This window comes from Canis aureus, chromosome 37 (assembly GCF_053574225.1).
Source record: "Canis aureus isolate CA01 chromosome 37, VMU_Caureus_v.1.0, whole genome shotgun sequence".
Taxonomy (NCBI): Eukaryota; Metazoa; Chordata; class Mammalia; order Carnivora; family Canidae; genus Canis; species Canis aureus.
The window spans coordinates 1,583,109-1,602,480 of NC_135647.1; the positions used below are offsets into that span (position 1 = coordinate 1,583,109).

Below are 19,372 nucleotides of genomic sequence, written 5' to 3' on the forward strand. Positions count from 1 at the left end.
ATGTTGAAATGCTCTATTCTGCTCCCTTTCAAAATATTGTAACTTCTTTCAGGTTTATTTATTTATTTTTCTTCTTCTTTCAGGTTTAAAGAAAGAATGCACCCCCTTTGGAATTTTTTTCACAATTGCATTGCACTTTTTAAGTGCAGGAAAATGGACATATTTAAAAGAATGAGTTCTACATCTTTGTATATTGTAGGAGCTAGAAAATTTTCCTTCATTTCCTTCTAGATTCTCTGGCTGATCTACTACTTAAAGTGACAGGAGACAAATTCATAGAAGAAAAACATTTAATTTTGTCAGTTCAGAAGCCCTGTAAAAAATAATACTTAAAGGCAGTCAAAGAATGAAGGTTTCTATGCTATCTCCGGCTAAGGAATGGGAGAGGGGACTACAAAGAGAAGCGAAATTCATAGCGAGAGAAGAGATGTTTAGCAATTGCACATGTGCCCTGAGGAGCTGAGATCTCACATGAAAAAGTTCCATCTTATAAGAATTCCCTCTCTGTTATCAACCCGTCACCTAAATTCTTTCAAGCAGTTAGGGGAAGGGCAGAATTTCCTTCTGACCTATGGTATTTTCAGGTGACATCAATTCAAAATTGTCCACGTGTCAGTGGCATTTGGGGGAGCCTTGTTTGTTTGTTTGTTTGTTTGTTTATTTGAGACAGAGAGAGAGACAGAGGCAGAGACACAGGCAGAGGGAGAAGCAGACCCCATGTAGGGAGCCTGATGTGGGACAAGATCCCGGATCTCCTGCAGAGCCACCCAAGGATTGGGGAGCTCTGTTCTGAAACTCTTCACTGTCCTATCCGCTGGGTTTGAACTTGGGCCTGGCTCGCAGCAGAGGGGCAATAAGTATTTGTTGGATGAACTGTAAGGGAATGGAACATTCTCTGCCTTCTTTGGATCTCTGCCTATGAGTTAAACTGACAGAAGATATTAATTAATTAATATCCGTAATAGGAAAAAAAGCATACACATTTTATCAAAGTTTTGCATGTTACATGGATGCCTTCAGGAGAGAAGGAAGTCCCAAAGCAACTAATCAGGGGGAATTTCATGTCTTTTAGACAAAGATGCATTTGTGAAGATGTGACAAGACAAAGTGGTTTGAGCTTGGGGTAGTAAACCGAAGAAACAGCAAGGTTTTGTTTTTTTTTTTTTTCCTGTGACCCTGCATCTAAATACCTGGTCTCTGGTTATAAGAAGGCCTCCCCTCCTCAGGGTACAGGGCTGGCCCCTTCCCCAGGATAGGTTTATCTCCAGCTTTCAGGGAAGGGCTGAGCAGGGTGGGGGAGGTTCCTGTGACCTTCCCACTTCTGCAGTTTTCTCAAACTCTTTTAAGCTTTAGATATTCAGTATATGCCTAGCTGCTGTATTATGGGGGCAACAAGTCAGAATGAACCTGGCAAATCACTTTTCCTCCCACGCCCACCTTCTGAAACCACTTTGTTGAATAGTGACTTGGCACAGCTGAAAGCCAGACACTCTAGCCTGGCCTCCTTCACCCCTGTGAGTCAGTCTGCAGCAAGGCCTAACCCTTCTGCTCCCTTTCCCCTTAACTCCCTTCACATCCCCTCCTCCCCTCTTCCTCTTCCTGATCTCTGCCTCACCTAGTTCAGACCCTCACCCCTGGCTGCTCTTTCCAACCTTTTCACCTGGATCTCACCTCCTTTCAAGCTGCTCTCAACTGGGCCACCAGAATAAGGATTCTGAATCAGACATTTTACAAGATTTTAAAATTCTGTGGTCTCGTAGATAAACTTTCTAAATCTTTTCAAAGTGTACAAAGCTCCTCAGTATAGCAAGGTTTGCTACCCCCCTTCTACAGAGCTTTCCACATTCATCCCCAGCCATTCCAGCCTCTAGCCATGCTGAAGAATTTCTAAGTCCAGGGCACTCTGCCTGGAGCAGACTTCCCCTCCCAGCTACAAGACCTTATTCAGTCAGTAGGCTCCATTTCATTCACTTCCCAGTTTCTTTTTAGAGTCCGTATTTTCTTAACTGTTTCTTCTGAAAATGCTAGGACTTTCCCATTGCAGATACATTCCTTAGCAGAGGCACTCAAGGCCAGTTGGCAGAATAAATGTCAAAAGATTGAAGAATAGTGGATGCACTGCGTAAGCAAATGTCAAAGTTAGCCTTAAGTACACTGGCTACATGTATTTTGTTCTTGCAATCCTCTCTGCAAGTCCTTACTCTTAAGCAAAGGTAATAATGGTAGATCTTCCTGGATTTCCAGCAGCTAGTGCAACACAGCACCCATACCAGACCTGCCTTTAATTTTGGCTTTCCCTGTCAGAGGCAGCAGACTTGCCGGCCAATGAAGATATGGTGCATTATTGGGAATAGGATTTTAAAGAGAACTGAAGAGACAGAGAAGTAAAAGAAATATTTTCACCTCTTCACTCAGCCCATGAGAAAGAACTCCGGTTTAATTTTCAAATCTTACTGGTCACATCGCTAATACCCCTTTCACAATGCTTAGAATCGTAATGGGAGATGGTGGGCCCCGTGTGGATACCCCACCCAGAGATATGCGGAGAGCTAGGATGCCTAGGACTTCCTCCGTTAACACGGTGGTTCAGGACTTGCAAATATTTCTGCAGCCCAAAGATCCGGGGAGTTGTTAGCTTGGATATGAATACGTGGAATAGTATTAAAAACCAACTGGAAATCACTTGTAAGATTTATATTCATGAGAGAAGCAGACACAGGGAGAGGGAGAAGCAGGCTCCATGCAGTGAGCCTGATGCAGAACTCAATCCCAGAACCCCAGATCACGTCCTGGACAGAAGACAGGCGCTAAACTGCTGAGCCACCCAGGGACCCCCGCAAATGGAAATTAGACTGAAATACACAAAGCTAACTAGAACTCTACACTTTACCTATAGCTATGGACATCCAAAAGATTGATGTGCATTCCTACTGTGGCCGAATCCGAGCAGCGGAACAGCTTTCTTAGTAAGTGTGGACGGCTCTAAAAAAAGCCGGTTGGCCATAGGTCTATGTCTGTCAGGACCGTTCTTTCAGCCGCTGGCAGACTCACTTGGAGCTGGTGTACTTGGTGACGGCCTTGGTGCCCTCGGACACGGCGTGCTTGGCCAGCTCCCCGGGCAGCAGCAGGCGCACGGCCGTCTGGATCTCCCTGGACGTGATGGTCGAGCGCTTGTTGTAATGCGCCAGGCGCGACGCCTCGCCCGCGATGCGCTCGAAGATGTCGTTGACGAACGAGTTCATGATGCCCATGGCCTTGGACGAGATGCCCGTGTCGGGGTGCACCTGCTTCAGCACCTTGTACACGTACACCGAGTAGCTCTCCTTGCGGCTGCGCTTGCGCTTCTTGCCGTCCTTCTTCTGCGCCTTGGTCACCGCCTTCTTGGAGCCCTTCTTCGGGGCCGGCGCGGACTTGGCGGGCTCGGGCATGGTGACCCGCAGGAAAGCAAAGTGAACCAGGGCAACGCACCTCTTCAATTATAATGATTTATGCAAAGGAGACGGGGAGGATCGCTGGTGATTGGAGAGTACCTTGGGTGACATCACGTCACAGTTTGACCCAATCAAGATGGTCACTCTACGGAGTTGCGTTTCCATTGGTCTAAATTGAAATGAAATGTTAGCCAATCTTATAACAACCTTTTCGCGCCCAGGAGAAGCTATAAAAAGTGCATTTCTGAACGTGGGGCTCTAGCCACCCTTAACAAACGCTATTAGTAACTCACTATGTCGGGACGCGGGAAGCAGGGCGGCAAGGCTCGCGCCAAGGCCAAGACGCGCTCGTCGCGCGCCGGGCTCCAGTTCCCGGTGGGCCGCGTCCACCGCCTGCTCCGCAAGGGCAACTACGCGGAGCGGGTCGGGGCGGGCGCGCCGGTGTACCTGGCGGCCGTGCTGGAGTACCTGACGGCCGAGATCCTGGAGCTGGCGGGCAACGCGGCCCGCGACAACAAGAAGACGCGCATCATCCCGCGCCACCTGCAGCTGGCCATCCGCAACGACGAGGAGCTCAACAAGCTGCTGGGCAAAGTCACCATCGCGCAGGGCGGCGTCTTGCCCAACATCCAGGCCGTGCTGCTGCCCAAGAAGACCGAGAGCCACCACAAAGCCAAATGAGGGGCAAAGTAGGGAATGTCACAAAACAAAGGCTCTTTTCAGAGCCATCTCTATAGTCATAAAAAGATGACACTTGCTTTATCTGGACTATATTGTACCGATAAGGATGATTTGGGGCAGAGGTTCCAGGCCTAGGTCATCTTTAACCCTTGGTCACGCTTCAGTTATTGTAGCCAAGGTCCGTCTCCCTTTGCTTTTAGTTTCCTACGATGGCAGCGTGATTATTGGCAGGTGAGCCTACTTGCGAAACAGGGTAAAGACCCTCCGACCTTACCACTTTACCTGAAAGCCAGAAGTAATAAGCCCACATGAAAAATACCCTCCCTATACTAAAAGGTAAAAAGACATCCTTGTCACCAGAGCGAAATGGTCTCTAAAGGCTAGGGAGTTCTAGAAACAAACCTTGTTAATTTTTAACTAATCTGTCTCAGCTCAAATTCTGCTTATATTTCCTTATCAGTCAGGGCTTGTAAGTACCTGTTTTCCTTATTTTGTCAAGTCCTCACAAATTTGTCTAAGGTACAAAAACTCCCTCAGTCGTTTCTTTGGGGTTGAAATTTTCAGTGGGCCTATCCATGTGATAAAATGTGCATTTCCTCCTGTTAAATCTGTCTCATGTCAATTCCTTAAACCAGGTAGGGTAGAAGAGTACCAGAAGGGCAGAAGAAAAACATGTTTTCCTTCCCTACAGTATTTAGAATACTTTGCCAGCAAATTGACATTTGTGAACTAAATAGACTATAATTTCAAAGTCATTTATATTGAATATGCAACAACAATAAATTAACCTAAGTCCATATCTGGAAATTAGTTGTAGATTGCTTATGGGTGACCAGTTTTACTCTCAAAGCAACTTTGGGAGGATGCAGGAGTGGTTTCCATAAATGGTACCCAGAAACCCATTAGGGTTGTCAGCAGGAAGATAGTAAATGTATCTTTAAAAATTGCCTTTAAAGAATAATTTGTTTGAAATGACATGCTTACTAAAAGTGTTCAAATATAATTTATAGTATCTAATTATCCATATTACTGCCTGACATCACATTGCCAAATGAGATGTCCAATATCGCAGTACAAGCTTGGCTGTAACAAGGATGATACTGAATGCCATTAACTTGATTCCAAATTTTGATTATGGAGACGCACAGTTTGAAACAAACAACAACAACAAAAATAAGAACACCTTTGAAAAGTCAAAAGCTGCTTTGAGAATAGTGAGGTAAAAGATCCTGGTAGTTGTCCACATTTCTTTATGGGCAAAGCAAGATCCTTTTATTCTAGGGCTCCTCAGAAAGAATATTTCTTCCACTTACTAGTACTGCCATCTCAAGAAATGGAGGGACAAAGACTATTTCTTGTTTCCTCTTTCATTAAATCGTAATATATTTCTATTTCTACAATTTTTTATTTCATATTCAAGTACAATGCATTAAGGACATGGCAGTAAGACATTGCTTAGCCAAAAGAAAAACAATCTAATGGGAAGAATCACACAAAAGCAAATAATTAAAACATAATGTAGCAAGAGAAGTAAGCAGAGGATATTAGGAGGGCATAGAGGAGGAGTGAGATCTGTGAGCAGAAACATCTGATCTGAGGGTTCAAGGGAATTGGGAATTAGAAGGATGGTAATGTTAGCAGAGAATGAGCATCATCAGTCTCATGGCTTATATGTTCAAGCAAATGACACAGTTTAATACTGGCAATAAAGTGGAGATGCAGAGATTGCAAGACAGGATGGGGAGCCAGAAGGGATCTGTAGGCCTGTCCCTTGGTTTTAAATATTATTCATATACTAATGACTCCCAAATCTTTATGGTCATCCCAGACTTATCTCCTGCACTCAGTGTGCATATTCATGATATTCTTGTATATCATCAGGAAACTCTAAATGCCTATCTCAGACTGATCAATGCCATCACTACTTCAGTGAGCCTTACATTAGCAGATGGCCCCACCATCTATACATTAGCACAAGCCAAAATTATCTGTGCCATCCCTATAGCAAAACAAGTCCTGGTACTGTGTGATGAAAGCAACTTGAAAGGCCAGAGTTTAGGTTGAAGGCCACAAGATGTCAGTTTAGCATATTGTTTTGAGAGACATGGAGCATCCAAAATCACATTAACTAGAACTACTCACTGCTCCTAAATAAATCTTCATATATTTAAAATTGAAAGACTAATTTGGAGAATTATGTTTACTGCAAACCTCTAGATGGGCCTCTGCCCAGCCAGCAAGACTTTATTGATCAGTGGGAACTGGGACTTCTTTTGTGGGACTTTAGCTTTATCAGCTCAGAAGGAAGATTGCTTATTCTCAATACCAAGCTGCTTAGAAATTGGCCTTGGATTGGATCACCACAGCCGCCAAGTGTGTGCTAGGGAGTGGAGGGCACTGCTTCCATCCAAATTTATTCCACCCGCTCGAGATTAAGGCAGATTACAGAGGACACGATACTTTTTGCTGGTAGGCTATAGGACATTTTTAATCTGCAAAATATTAGCATCATCCTAACTTCCGGATGTGGCAATCACAGGTCCTATTTACCATCAAGTCACTTACAGAAAGGCAACTAGTGTCATGGTCAATGGTTTAACAGCAGCTGTGATCTTTCTTTCCTATTTCTAAAGTACAATGTAATCTCGAGATTCCCACCTACCTCCTAAGAGGGAGACAGGATTTACAGGTGGTCTTCTCTACCGTTCTGTGGGATAGAGTAGAGCAAACAGGACAAGACAGGGGACAGGTAAAGTTGACTAAGATTATGAAACTGGAGCCTGCTAAGACAAAGGAAAACCCTTAGAAGTAATTTTACAACACTAATCAGACAAGACTAAAATGCCAACCTGGGACTTGTCAGAGGAAACTGCTGCACCACGGATCACAGGGAAACAGGCCTTTTCATCGTGCATGTGGCGGCTCTGAAAAGAGCCTTTGAAAAGGAGTGGGCGAGCTCACGGCTCAGGCCCTCTCCCCGCGGATGCGGCGCGCCAGCTGGATGTCCTTGGGCATGATGGTGACGCGCTTGGCGTGGATGGCGCAGAGGTTGGTGTCCTCGAAGAGCCCCACCAGGTAGGCCTCGCACGCCTCCTGCAGCGCCATGACGGCCGAGCTCTGGAAGCGCAGGTCGGTCTTGAAGTCCTGCGCGATCTCGCGCACCAGGCGCTGGAACGGCAGCTTGCGGATCAGCAGCTCCGTGGACTTCTGGTAGCGCCGGATCTCGCGCAGGGCCACCGTGCCGGGCCGGTAGCGGTGCGGCTTCTTGACGCCGCCGGTGGCCGGCGCGCTCTTGCGGGCCGCCTTGGTGGCCAGCTGCTTGCGCGGGGCCTTGCCGCCCGTCGACTTGCGCGCCGTCTGCTTCGTGCGAGCCATGGCTTGGATACTCCGTGCAGGTTAGGAGGGAGCCAGTCATGGTATTTATAGTGAGAGTCAGACGCTGATTGGACAAAAGGGAACCGGCTATAAAACCAGTAACCGGATTGGTTAAGGGCTCGAAATTTTTAGGGTGCCTCAAATGCCCTGATAACACTCGCCCGTGACCTCAATATATTTTTCCTGTCTGCTTTATATTAGATTTCCAGTAGAAATCAATTCGAGCTACCTAAGAATAAATTTTTTAGGATCCACATTAGAACAAAGTAAAACGAGGAGAAATTATTTTAAGTAATGCTTTAACCCAATACAGCCAAAACACTCATTTTGACATGTGGTCAACAGTTGTTAGATATTTTACATTCCTTTTTATTTTATACGAACTCTGCGGAATCCAGCGCGTATTTTAACGTGTTTTGCGCTCCTTGAATCAAACTAGTCCCACGCACAGTGATTACTAGCCACAATTGGCTAGTGGCTACCACACAGGACAACTCAACTCTATACCCTTTTCCCCCGATTTGTTATCCTTTGAACACTTAAAGATTTGTTTTTATTTTTCCGTAAGAAAAATCTAATTTGTATGTGAACAATCAAAGGCTAGTAACTTCAGAGAAACATACTTACATGAACTTATTTTCAGGTGATGTAAACCAATCCTATTGTAGTAGACTTCAATTTTCTGCTCTCCTGGAAATTCAGAATGCTAATAGAAACCTACTGTCTTTTTTATTAATTTGGGAACGGAGGGACTGGCTCTGCCATAGGTACGAAGCATTATATATCTGTAATTTAACAGAACTACTTGTAATCCCTTTGTCTTGAAGAATCTAATTGCGTACCACCAGGAATCTATATAGGGCTAAACTAAGGCACTCCAATACTTCTCATTAGCAACTGCCAAAACTGTAGGTTCCTTGCATGGCATGACGTATCTGATGCCTCTGAACTAGAAGTCACCACGGCAGGCAATTAGAGAATCTAAATCCATTCATGTATCATCAAAACCTTTAAGTCACAATAAAAAGACCAAGAAAGACACTTTTAAAGGAAGAATGATCATTGGTTCATCAGGTACCTGTTGACATCTCAAATATTTAAGGATGATTAAAATTTCAATTTAGCAATGTGAAAACAGGCCAGATTAGGTCTCAGAAATCCCTAAGTCTCTAAAAATAGCTTTGGCTTGGAATGGAGGTTTTGGGTTAATCTCTGTACGTTCAGGTCTTCAATTAGAACTAGAACTAGAAAACAAGGTTTTGAAACTGCTGTTTGCCCTCAAAAGAACTCCATCACCAGAACTTCTTTGTGAAGCTGAAAAAGCACACCAGTATCGAAGAGTTCACAAGCTCCTGCATATAATCCGTTTACCTAGTTCTGACGAACCAAGACAGGTTTTTGGAATACTCCATACACGAAGTTTAATGACCCTCAAGAAAGGATTTTGGAAACTTTAGCCCTTACAATAGAAGTTTCATCAAATTGCCCTCCCCTAATCCAAGTTGGGAGATTGACGAAAAGCGCGGTTTGATTCTTAGGAATCTCTAAAGTGTTCAGGTCTTTACAGAAAGCCTTAGGTGGCTCTTAAAAGAGCCTTTGGTTTGACTAGAAGTTCTGCAAGGCAAATCAATCCAGAGATCTACTTCCCCTTGGCCTTGTGGTGGCTCTCGGTCTTCTTGGGCAGCAGCACCGCCTGGATGTTGGGCAAGACGCCGCCCTGCGCGATGGTGACTTTGCCCAGCAGCTTGTTGAGCTCCTCGTCGTTGCGGATGGCCAGCTGCAGGTGGCGCGGGATGATGCGCGTCTTCTTGTTGTCGCGGGCCGCGTTGCCCGCCAGCTCCAGGATCTCGGCCGTCAGGTACTCCAGCACGGCCGCCAGGTACACCGGCGCGCCCGCCCCGACCCGCTCCGCGTAGTTGCCCTTGCGGAGCAGGCGGTGGACGCGGCCCACCGGGAACTGGAGCCCGGCCCGCGACGAGCGCGTCTTGGCCTTGGCGCGAGCCTTGCCGCCCTGCTTCCCGCGTCCCGACATCAGGCACCTAAGTACACTGCAAGTGGTTGCAAAAGCGAAAGCCGAGTCCAGCACCTTTTATAGCCCCTGTTGGGCGCGAAAAAGAAGGTTTTGCATTGGTTACGGTTGCGGCTTTATCTTAACCAGTGGAAACGCAACTTTCGGATTCTCGCGTTTTGATTGGGCAGAACTAATTTCTGACGTTAGTTTGAATAGTCACCAATCAGACACAGGACTTTAGCTGACACCTTATTTGCATGAGAGGTTCTATATGAAAGGGACCAGCGGCACTTTGCTCACAGGACACTTGTTTTTGTCATTTTGAGGAAGGTCTGTGTTGTCTCCATCATGCCCGAGCCCGCCAAGTCCGCGCCGGCCCCGAAGAAGGGCTCCAAGAAGGCGGTGACCAAGGCGCAGAAGAAGGACGGCAAGAAGCGCAAGCGCAGCCGCAAGGAGAGCTACTCGGTGTACGTGTACAAGGTGCTGAAGCAGGTGCACCCCGACACGGGCATCTCGTCCAAGGCCATGGGCATCATGAACTCGTTCGTCAACGACATCTTCGAGCGCATCGCGGGCGAGGCGTCGCGCCTGGCGCATTACAACAAGCGCTCGACCATCACGTCCAGGGAGATCCAGACGGCCGTGCGCCTGCTGCTGCCCGGGGAGCTGGCCAAGCACGCCGTGTCCGAGGGCACCAAGGCCGTCACCAAGTACACCAGCTCCAAGTGAGCGCTCTCCGAGGCACCATCCAACCCAAAGGCTCTTTTCAGAGCCACTTAATTTCGTTAAGAAAGAGGTGTTTCGCTTTGCCCTTACAAAAGTGTAGAAGAGTAGGTTACGGCGTCCCGTGCCCCGTCCTGCAGGAACATCCTGAGACCCCACGGGTCTGAGGCCGGGATGTGCGCTTGACGCCGCCCGGCTGAATGGAGGGCTCGGGCTGATCTTGGCACTTGGTACCACCCTTCCCGGTCCCTTCACTAAGTGCCACAGCTGAACCTGATGTTGACGGTGTAGACAAATCCTAAGGACAAAAAAGCCGGGGCGCTCAAGAGAGCGGGGAGACCAGTCTTTTCCTTGACCCTTTCGGAACAAATTGTAAACTAGAGCAGCGCAGGCGGGAAAGCCTCAGCCCTTTTTTTTGTTTAAAAAAAAAAAATTATTCATGAGAGACACAGAGGCAGAGACACACAGAGGAAGAAGCAGGCTCCATGCAAGGAGCCCGACGGGACTCGATTCTGGGACTCCAGGATCATGCCCTGGACCGAAGGTGGCGCAAAACCGCTGAGCCACCAGCCTGCCCCCCCCCCCCCACTTTTTTTTTTTTTTTTTTTTTGCCTCCGCCCTCTTGTCCTACCTCCTTCCTGCTTGCAAACAAAGGCGGCGGGAGGGAGGGAGGTTCGAGCGGAAGCTTCTCGGGAGTCGCTGAGGCAGTGTGAAGGTGACGCAGTCTTTGTGCTGCCCTTGCACACACAAAGGGAAAGGGAAAAGGGTGACGTGGATTCAGGTATGAATGTTTTAGGCAAGACAAATATGTTGGTGCATGTGCGTCTCCGCTTGCTGCTTGCCAAACTGCAGATGCGAAACAAGGTACTGGAATGGGAAGATCGGCCTCTGGTTTCAGCTCCACCACTTGCTGTGTGACCAGAGGTATGTTGATTGATCTGTAGAATATAGCAAACTCACGGTGTACCATGTGGCATGTTACGGTGCTTAGGGCATGTTAACTTCTTAGAACAGCTCTATGAAGTAGGTACAGTCATCTCCGTCTCTCAAGTAAGGTAAACAGAAGGAACTTACCCAAGGTCACACAGCAAGAAACTAGAGTGAATGGGATTTCGGCTGCCAAATCTGAGTCCATCCCCCTAGTATAGGATCTACTGCCTGTTTTAGGTCATATTGCCCACCTATGTGAGAATAGAAAGTGCAAATGAAGCCCGAAAACAGACCTTTGCTTTTATCAAAGTCACTCTTACATGGTAACTACTATTTATTCAAGTTGATTGGTCATTAAATAAGTTCCTAGGGCCCTGCTAAGGTCTCAGCCCAACTAGGCCACTTCTTGGCTCTGGGTCTTGCAGCAAACTACATAAGGCATGGGTCTCCATATCTTTCCTCCATAAAATGGGAATAACTTAAAGATTACAACGGTAAATTTAAAGCGAGTTTATAGCTTAGTGTCTCAATGTTCATTTGTCTTTTTCCCCCTCACATCTTTTCATATGTATTAGAATCACATGAAATAAGAAATGTGAAGACCTATTATTAGAATAAGAAAGCATTTTGCTACAGGAAAGCCAGTAAATCAGTTGTACTCTGGACAAAACCCTATTTATGATCCTCTGCTAACCTGTTGCATTAAAGGTATTAACAAAACTGCAATAATATTTATGTTACTCTCCGATTTCCAGAAGAAATCTCTGTAATAGTAGATCAAGTCAAAGTGATCAATAAAAGTTAACTATGTCTACTTTGCCTTCCAATAATCTTCAGTGACTTTACTAGAAAATAAGATGCCAAAGTGGGTTTTAAAATGTTTATCTTGCTGCCCTCTGTGGGACCCAAGAAATTCAGAAAATGTCCCCCACCCCTGGCCCCTAGATAAGCACACCCTGCAGCCTGTAGCCCAAGTCAGTTCCAGGAAAAACTGCAGAGCATGCCCCATATCTGAATGAGGAACTAAGAGCTTGAGAAACTCCCCCACCCTTACTGGAAATCCCCTAGACCAGCCCCTAAAAATCCACCTGTAACCCACCTCAGGGTCCAAGTCCCTGCTCCGCTGTGACGGGTATACTTGGACCAAAGCTCGAGCTTGCTAATAAACCCTCGTGTGCTTGCATCAGTGTCGGCTCCTTGGTGGTTTCTCGGATTCGCAATCTTGAGCACAACATTTGGGGGCTGGTCCGGGATCCGAGAGACCCCCAAGACCTCACCCAGAGGGTCCCACACCTGGTAAGTGCACTCAACTTTTCTACCTTTTGCACGCATATTTTCTGAGAGCTCCATGCTGTATTTCTACCTGTAGGAATTCCAGACAATTAGGTCGACATTGGCTTAGGCAGACGCGCTGGTCGACGGGGGTCTTGGGAGACGTCCCTTGCCCCTGCCAGAAGGACGAAATCCTCATCTGTGAGGAGGGCCAACTGCCATTACGGACAGCCAGCCCTTCAGGTTACTTTCTGTTTTGTCTCCGTGGCCGCATTGGAACGTTTGTCTGTGTTACTGTGTCCTTGTTAATCGTCATAACTCTCTGTGCCTTGGTGTGGACTGGGGACATAATGTGGCAGACCAAACCACCCCCCCACCCCCACCCCCACCCCCAACCCCCGTCTCTTAGGCTCTCCCACTTCTTGGAGGTTAGGAGAAAAGCTCATAATCTGAGCACAGACATACGGAGAGGGAAATTTCAAACTTCTTGCATGTCAGAATGGCCAACCTTTGACGTGGGATGGCCCCAAGAAGGAACTTTACCTACCTATTATCTTACAGGTTAAGGCCTTGATCTTCAGGGACAAACCGGACGGCCACTCTGACCAGGTGCCCTACATCCTGATCTGGCAGGACATGATCGAGAACCCCCTCCTTGGCTAAAACCATTTTTACCTCCCAAAGCAGGACCTACCAAGATTCTAGCCCTGCGGAAAGCGGAGAAGGAGACTGACTCTAAGATCAAAACGCCCCTTTATTGGGTCTTGCAGGATTCCTCTCCGGAGGACCTGATCCTCCCGCTGTCCTACTGGGCACCCCCTCCCCCTTCCGCCCCTCCATTGGAGGCACCGGGGGCTGCAGAAGGGGCGCCACCCCTCCCTGACGAGGGAGTCCCTGTGCACGCTAGCCGCAGGGACATGCTGATGGACCCACCGGCAGGCCCACCTCCAAATGTGGGGCCAGCCGACTCCACCTCCCTTCCCCTCTGCGCCATGGGGCCTCCCGAGACTGGAGAACAACCAATGCTATATTGGCCGTTCTCCATCAGTGATTTATCTAATTGGAGAACCCAAAATGCAAAGTTCTCTGATGACCCGAAAGATCTAATCGGCCTTTTAGATACTGTTCTCTTTACCCAGCCTACTTGGGAGGACTGCCAACAGCTCTTGCAGGTTCTCTTCACCACCGAAGAGAGAGAACGAACTCAGGCGGAAGCCCAGAAGTCTGTCCTGGGAGAGGACAGACAGCCAACTCAAAACCCAGACCTTATAAACGCTGCCTTCCCCTTATCCTGCCCTACCTGGGACTACAACTCAGCTGAAGGTAAGGAGAGACTCCGGGTCCACCGCCAGACTCTAATGGCAGGTCTCCAGCCTGCCGCGTGCAAACCTACCAATCTGGCCAAGGTCTATGATGTAAGACAGGGTAAGGATGAGAGTCCAGCAGCCCTCTTAGAGAGAATCATAGAGGCTTTTAGGCAGTACAACCCTATGAACCCATAAGCCCCAGAAACAAAGGCCACAATTATCATGGCTTTTGTTAACCAGGCCGCTCTAACAATTACAGGCCAGTCCAGGACTTAAGGGAGGTCAACCAGCGAGTAGAGGATATGCACCCTACGGTCCCAAACCCATACACCCTCCTTTCCACCTTGCCTCCAGGAAAAATTGGTATACGGTATTAGATTTAAAAGACGCCTTTTTCAGCCTGACTTTAGCACCCAAGAGCCAAGACCTTTTCACCTTTGAATGGACGGACCCCAGAAAGGCATCAATGGCCAGCTCACCTGGACTACCACAAGGATTCAAAAATTCACCGACCATCTCCGATGAGGCTTTACACGAAGACTTGGGTGAGTTCCGTTCCAAACACCCTCATTTGACCTTATTGCATTATGTAGATGATATCCTGTTGGTGACAGAGGACCGGGACACATGCCTGCGAGGCACCAAGGACTTGCTCCAGACAATAGCAGCTCTGGGATACCAGGCCTCAGCTAAAAAAGCCCAGATCTGCAGAGCAGAGGTGAGCTACCTAGGGTACAAATTAAAGGATGGACAAAGATGGTTGACAGATGCATGGAAGTAAACCGTCCTAAGGATCCCACAGCTGCAACCCATCCGCCAGGTATGTGAATTCCTGGGGTCAGCAGGGTTCTGTCGATTATGGATTCTGGGTTTTGCCGAGATGGCCAGACCCCTCTATGAGGCCACCAAGCACCAGCAAAATTTTGAATGGACAGAGGCCATGAACAAAGTCTTTAATGACCTTAAACAGGCCTTGCTGTCTGCCCCAGCTCTGGGTTGCCCAACCTAACCAAGCCCTTCTACCTGTATGTGGATGAGAAATACGGGTGGCAAAAGGGGTCCTTGTCCAGTACATAGGTCCCTGGAAGAGACCCATAGACTATCTCTCCAAAAAGCTGGACACGGTGGCCACTAGATGGCCCCCATGCTTAAAAATTATTGCCGCGGTGGCCACTATGGTCAAGGACACAGACAAACTGGCCATGGGGCAAGAACTACATGTTACCACCCCACATGCTATTGAAGGGGTACTCAAACAGCCCCCAGACAGCTGGATCAGCAATGCCCATCTGACCCATTATCAGAGCCTACTGCTAAACCTCACCAGAATTTTATTCAAGCCACCGACAACCCTGAATCCGGCAACGCTACTCCCTAACCCAGACTGGGACCCCCCTCTGCATGACTGTGAAGAAATTTTGGCACAGGTGCACGGAATCAGAGCTGATCTCCAGGACCAGCCACTGCCGAATGCGGATGCCACCTGGTACACGGACGGCAGCAGTTTCGCGGAGAAGGAATCAGATACGCGGGGGCAGCCGTAACCACGGAAACAGAGACCGTCTGGGCAGAGCCATTGGCAGCCGGAACATCGGCTCAACGGGCAGAACTGACCACACTGGCCAAGGCGCTGACCATGGGAGAAGGTAAATGAATCAACATCTACACCGACAGCAGGTACGCCTTCGCCACCGCTCACATCCACAGAGCCCTTTACAGAGAGAAAGGGCTTCTGACAGCAGAGGGAGAGACTATTAAAAATAAAACAGAGATTCTTGAACTCCTGAGGGCCCTCTGGCTGCCAAGGCACTAGCTATCATCCATTGTCCAGGACACCAGAGAGCAGACACACCAGTAGCCGGGGGAAACCAGCTAGCCGATTCAAAAGCAAAGGAGGTGGCCCTTTTTCGGTGACTCAGATCTTAACAACCACGCTACCTGATCCGGGGGCACCGACCCTGCTGGACACCCCCAACTATACTGATGCTGACTTACACTGGATCAAACGCTTGCCTATGACCCAGTGCTTGCGTGGCTGGTGAAGGGCCACAGACTCCAGCATCATCCTGCCAGAGGAACTAGGACGGCGAGTCCTATCCAAGATGCATCGGAGTACTCATATGGGAATAAGGAAGATGGAAGACCTCATACGACATGCAAAGATCACTATTACAGACTCTCGAGCAAAGATAGAGCAGATTGTAGCAAGCTGCCATGCATGCCAGCTAACCAACGCTACCGCCCATGGGTCTAACCCCGGAACCTGACTCAGGGGAGACCGCACAGGAGCATACTGGGGAGTAGATTTCACTGAGGTAAGGCCTGGAAGGTATGGATACAAGTACTTGCTAGTTTTTATAGATACCTCTTCAGGGTGGACAGAGGCGTTCCTCACCAAACACGAAACAGCACATATCGTGACCAAAAAGCTGCTGGAGGACATTCTGCCACGGTATGGATTTCCTTCCAGGATCAGATCCAACAATGGACCAGGGTTCATTTTTAAGGTAACACAGAGAGTAGCACAAATACTGGGGGCAGATTGGAAATTACATTGTGGTTACAGACCCCAGAGCTCTGGTCAAGTAGAAAGGATGAATAGGACATTAAAAGAGACCTTAACTAAATTAGCCTTGGAGACCGGCGGGGTCTGGGTGAATCTCCTCCCCTTTGCCCTATATAGGGTGAGGAACTCACCATATAAGATGGGACTGACTCCCTATGAAATCATGTTTGGTATACCCCCACTTATCATTCCTACCCTGAAACCCAAAGTGCTTGCTGAGTTCAATGACCAAAAACTTCTTTTCTCCCTCCAAATGTTACAAAGAGCCCATGAGCAGCTATGGACTAAGTTGAGGGCCCTCTATGAGACTGGGCCACCCCCTGACCCCCATCAGTATCGACCCGGTAATTGGGTATACTTGCGGGATCAACAGCAGACACTCCAACCTCGCTGGAAAGGACCCTACATTGTGATCATGACCACTCCCACCGCTCTCAAGGTCCACGGAATAACTCCCTGGGTCCACTACACCCACGTCCAGCCAGCTGATCCACATGCTGTCCTTAAGGACTTTGTTCCAGAATGGAAGAGTCAGCCTGACAAGGACAATCCCCTAAAGCTAAGACTGAGTCGTTCCCACTTACCCTGCTAATATTACTTGCACTGTATCCCCTCGCGGCTGAAACTAACCCCCACTCACCATAAAATCTGACATGGATAGTTCATAACACAGCCACGGGAGAAATTTTAAATGTCAAGATCGGGTTGCATCCACCCGGGACTTGGTTTCCCTCTTTAATTTTTGACTTAGTTAAACTCCTTCAAACTGACCTGGGACAGGGCTTTCATTAGTCAGCACCATTTTTATGGCTGCCTGGGACACACCAGGAAAAAGGCCCAACAATGTGGGGGCGCCAGCAGTTACTATTGCTCCTCATGGAACTGCATCTCCACTGGCCACACCTGGTGGGATCCCCCAATAAGGGATGACCTGATATCAGTCAAACTAATTGGCCCTATAGGCCAATGCTCTAAAATAGGCTCTAAACACAGCAAGGATACCTGCAATCTGGTAAACATTACCTTCACTCCTAAAGGACAGGCAGAGACAAGTTGGAATACTGGATGCTTTTGAGGAATAAGACTTTATGAAAAAACCAGAATCTTCCCCAGAGATCTCGGGGCGATATTTGGAATCAGACTTGAGCAGCGACCCACTGCTCGGGGTTAGACCCCCGACTAACCCAATTGCCTTAGGTCCAAACAATTTGCTAGTGCCTCCTCAGGCAATATCTACAGCACCCCTTTGAATTCATCCCACAACCCCTCCAGTTGAGGCACCCCAGTCCCGGCTCGCCTTCCCGTGCACCCCACTCCCCTGCCCCTCAACCCCTCTCAACACCCTCTTTGGGCCCTGGTGTCCCAGACTTACAAATTCCTCAACACAACTAAACCCAATCTAACCCAATCCTGCTGGCTGTGCTATGACATCCGGCCCCCCTTCTATGAAGGAATTGCAATAATGGGTCAACATAACACAACCACGGACCCTAATGCTTGCATGTGGAACCAAAAGCCTGGTTGGTAGTAAAGGCCTCACCTTACAATCCATGTCAAGCCAGGAGCTCTGCATAGGCACTCCTCCACGCCACTACCAGATTCTGTGCAATGTTACACAGCCTATAAACAGTACCGGGTATCATCTACCGCCCCAAGACAGTTGGTGGGCCTGTTCCAAGGGATTAACTCCCTGCGCTCACGGACAGGTTATAAACAGAACTGGGGGCTTCTGTGTGCTGGTTCAACTACTCCCTAGAATCGTCTACCATTCAGATGAGCAGGTACTTCAATGGATGGACCTGGGTACCCACGGGTAAAATAAATGAGAGCCCATCTCTGCTGTCACCATCGCCACCCTACTAGGAATTGGTTTGGCTGGTGCAGGAACAGGTATTGCCTCACTGGCCACTCAGGCTTCCCACTACAGTAGCCTTAGGGCTGCCATTGATGTAGACATAGAGCACATAGAGACCTCCATTTCCCACCTCCAAGGATCTTTAACATCTTTATCTGAAGTGGTGCTCCAAAACAGGAGGGGGTTAGACCTAATTTTTCTACAGCAAGGGGGAATCTGTGCTGCCCTGAACCAAGAATGCTGTTTCTACACTGACCACTCAGGGATAGTCCGAGAATCGATGGCAACGGTCAGGGAAGGACTGGCAGGTGAAAACGAGAGCGAGAGCAGCAACAGGGGTGGTTCAAATCCTGGTTCGATCATTCCCCCTGGCTAACTACCCTATTGTCCTCCCTAGCCGGCCCCCTCATCCTCCTCCTCCTCCTTCTGACCTTTGGACCCTGCCTCATTAATAGACTAGTGGCTTTTGTCAGGGACCGGGTTAACACCGTTCAACCCCTGGTGCTAAGGCAACAATACCAACCACTGAACTTTCAGGACCCATGATTGGGTCCTGCATTGGGTTCCTCTGAAAAAGGGGGGAATGTGGGACCCAAGAAATTCAAAAAATGTCCCCCACCCCTGGCCCCTAGATAAGCACGCCCTGCAGCCTGTAGCCCAAGTCAGTTCCAAGAAAAACTGCAGAGCATGCCCCATATCTGAATGAGGAACTAAGAGCTTGAGAAACTCCCCCACCCTTACTGGAAATCCCCTAGACCAGCCCCTAAAAATCCACCTGTAACCCACCTCAGGGTCCAAGTCCCTGCTCTGCTGTGATGGGTATACTTGGACCAAAGCTCGAGCTTGCTAATAAACCCTCGTGTGCTTGCATCAGTGTCGGCTCCTTGGTGGTTTCTTGGATTCGCGATCTTGGGCACAACACCCCCCAAACCCAACTGTATTTACTAAACTGTTCTTCCATCCAGTTAACTAGCATTTTATTTAGCATTTACTATTCACTATAGGGCAGCCCCTGTATGTTGGGTTAGGAATGGAAATTCTTGATAAGACTCTGTGATCTTAATTTCCAGTCACCACTGCTGGCCCTGAAAATAGGTAAAACCTCCATGGAGGAAAATCTGGCAATGTCTCTCAAAATGATGCATATATTTTTTCACCCAAAAACCATACCTCTGGGATTGTACCATTCTTGAATATGTACAAAATGGCATATGACAGGGA

At 48.1% G+C, this 19,372-nt stretch overlaps 5 protein-coding genes across 17 annotated transcripts; 2 read left to right on the forward strand and 3 right to left on the reverse strand.

The window, feature by feature from the left end:
- Positions 1-2,419: 2,419 nt before the first annotated feature.
- LOC144306545 (histone H2B type 1-C/E/F/G/I) lies at positions 2,420-3,531 on the reverse strand. The gene has a single exon (XM_077885978.1). It carries the CDS (start codon positions 3,426-3,428, stop codon positions 3,048-3,050), a length of 381 nt encoding a protein of 126 aa, XP_077742104.1. The 5' UTR covers positions 3,429-3,531; the 3' UTR covers positions 2,420-3,047.
- Positions 3,532-3,705: 174 nt separating this feature from the next.
- LOC144306542 (histone H2A type 1-H) lies at positions 3,706-4,899 on the forward strand. Its single transcript, XM_077885970.1, has one exon. It carries the CDS (start codon positions 3,726-3,728, stop codon positions 4,110-4,112), a length of 387 nt encoding a protein of 128 aa, XP_077742096.1. The 5' UTR covers positions 3,706-3,725; the 3' UTR covers positions 4,113-4,899.
- Positions 4,900-5,096: 197 nt separating this feature from the next.
- Positions 5,097-7,612, reverse strand: H3C10 (H3 clustered histone 10). The gene has a single exon (XM_077885965.1). The coding sequence runs from the start codon at positions 7,485-7,487 to the stop codon at positions 7,077-7,079; it is 411 nt and encodes a 136-aa protein (XP_077742091.1). The 5' UTR covers positions 7,488-7,612; the 3' UTR covers positions 5,097-7,076.
- Positions 7,613-8,978: 1,366 nt separating this feature from the next.
- Positions 8,979-9,535, reverse strand: LOC144306541 (histone H2A type 1). Its single transcript, XM_077885969.1, has one exon. The coding sequence runs from the start codon at positions 9,517-9,519 to the stop codon at positions 9,127-9,129; it is 393 nt and encodes a 130-aa protein (XP_077742095.1). The 5' UTR covers positions 9,520-9,535; the 3' UTR covers positions 8,979-9,126.
- Positions 9,536-9,823: 288 nt separating this feature from the next.
- LOC144306533 (histone H2B type 1-C/E/F/G/I) lies at positions 9,824-19,024 on the forward strand. Of its 13 annotated transcripts, none has more exons than XM_077885963.1 (5): positions 10,234-11,145; positions 12,339-12,447; positions 12,521-12,666; positions 12,985-13,746; positions 13,990-19,024. In XM_077885963.1, the coding sequence occupies exons 1-4, from the start codon at positions 11,094-11,096 to the stop codon at positions 12,987-12,989; spliced, it is 312 nt and encodes a 103-aa protein (XP_077742089.1). In that variant the 5' UTR covers positions 10,234-11,093; the 3' UTR covers positions 12,990-13,746; positions 13,990-19,024. The 13 variants fall into 13 exon arrangements, 11 of the variants coding, with proteins under 11 accessions (XP_077742088.1, XP_077742089.1, XP_077742086.1 ...); XM_077885960.1 differs by having other exon boundaries at positions 10,245-11,145; positions 13,563-13,746; positions 16,561-19,024; XM_077885958.1 differs by having other exon boundaries at positions 10,247-11,145; positions 13,563-13,746; positions 14,085-19,024.
- The last annotated feature ends 348 nt before the right edge of the window (positions 19,025-19,372 follow it).

Bases quoted from the DNA above. Each gene is read 5' to 3' on its own strand.
- H3C10 (XM_077885965.1), bottom strand. From the start codon at position 7,487: ATGGCTCGCACGAAGCAGACGGCGCGCAAGTCGACGGGCGGCAAGGCC.
- LOC144306541 (XM_077885969.1), bottom strand. From the start codon at position 9,519: ATGTCGGGACGCGGGAAGCAGGGCGGCAAGGCTCGCGCCAAGGCCAAG.
- LOC144306545 (XM_077885978.1), bottom strand. From the start codon at position 3,428: ATGCCCGAGCCCGCCAAGTCCGCGCCGGCCCCGAAGAAGGGCTCCAAG.
- LOC144306533 (XM_077885953.1), top strand. From the start codon at position 13,341: ATGCTGATGGACCCACCGGCAGGCCCACCTCCAAATGTGGGGCCAGCC. The intron at 13,747-14,323 runs GTAAGGAGAGAC...TGCATTATGTAG, and splicing joins GGACTACAACTCAGCTGAAG to ATGATATCCTGTTGGTGACA.
- LOC144306542 (XM_077885970.1), top strand. From the start codon at position 3,726: ATGTCGGGACGCGGGAAGCAGGGCGGCAAGGCTCGCGCCAAGGCCAAG.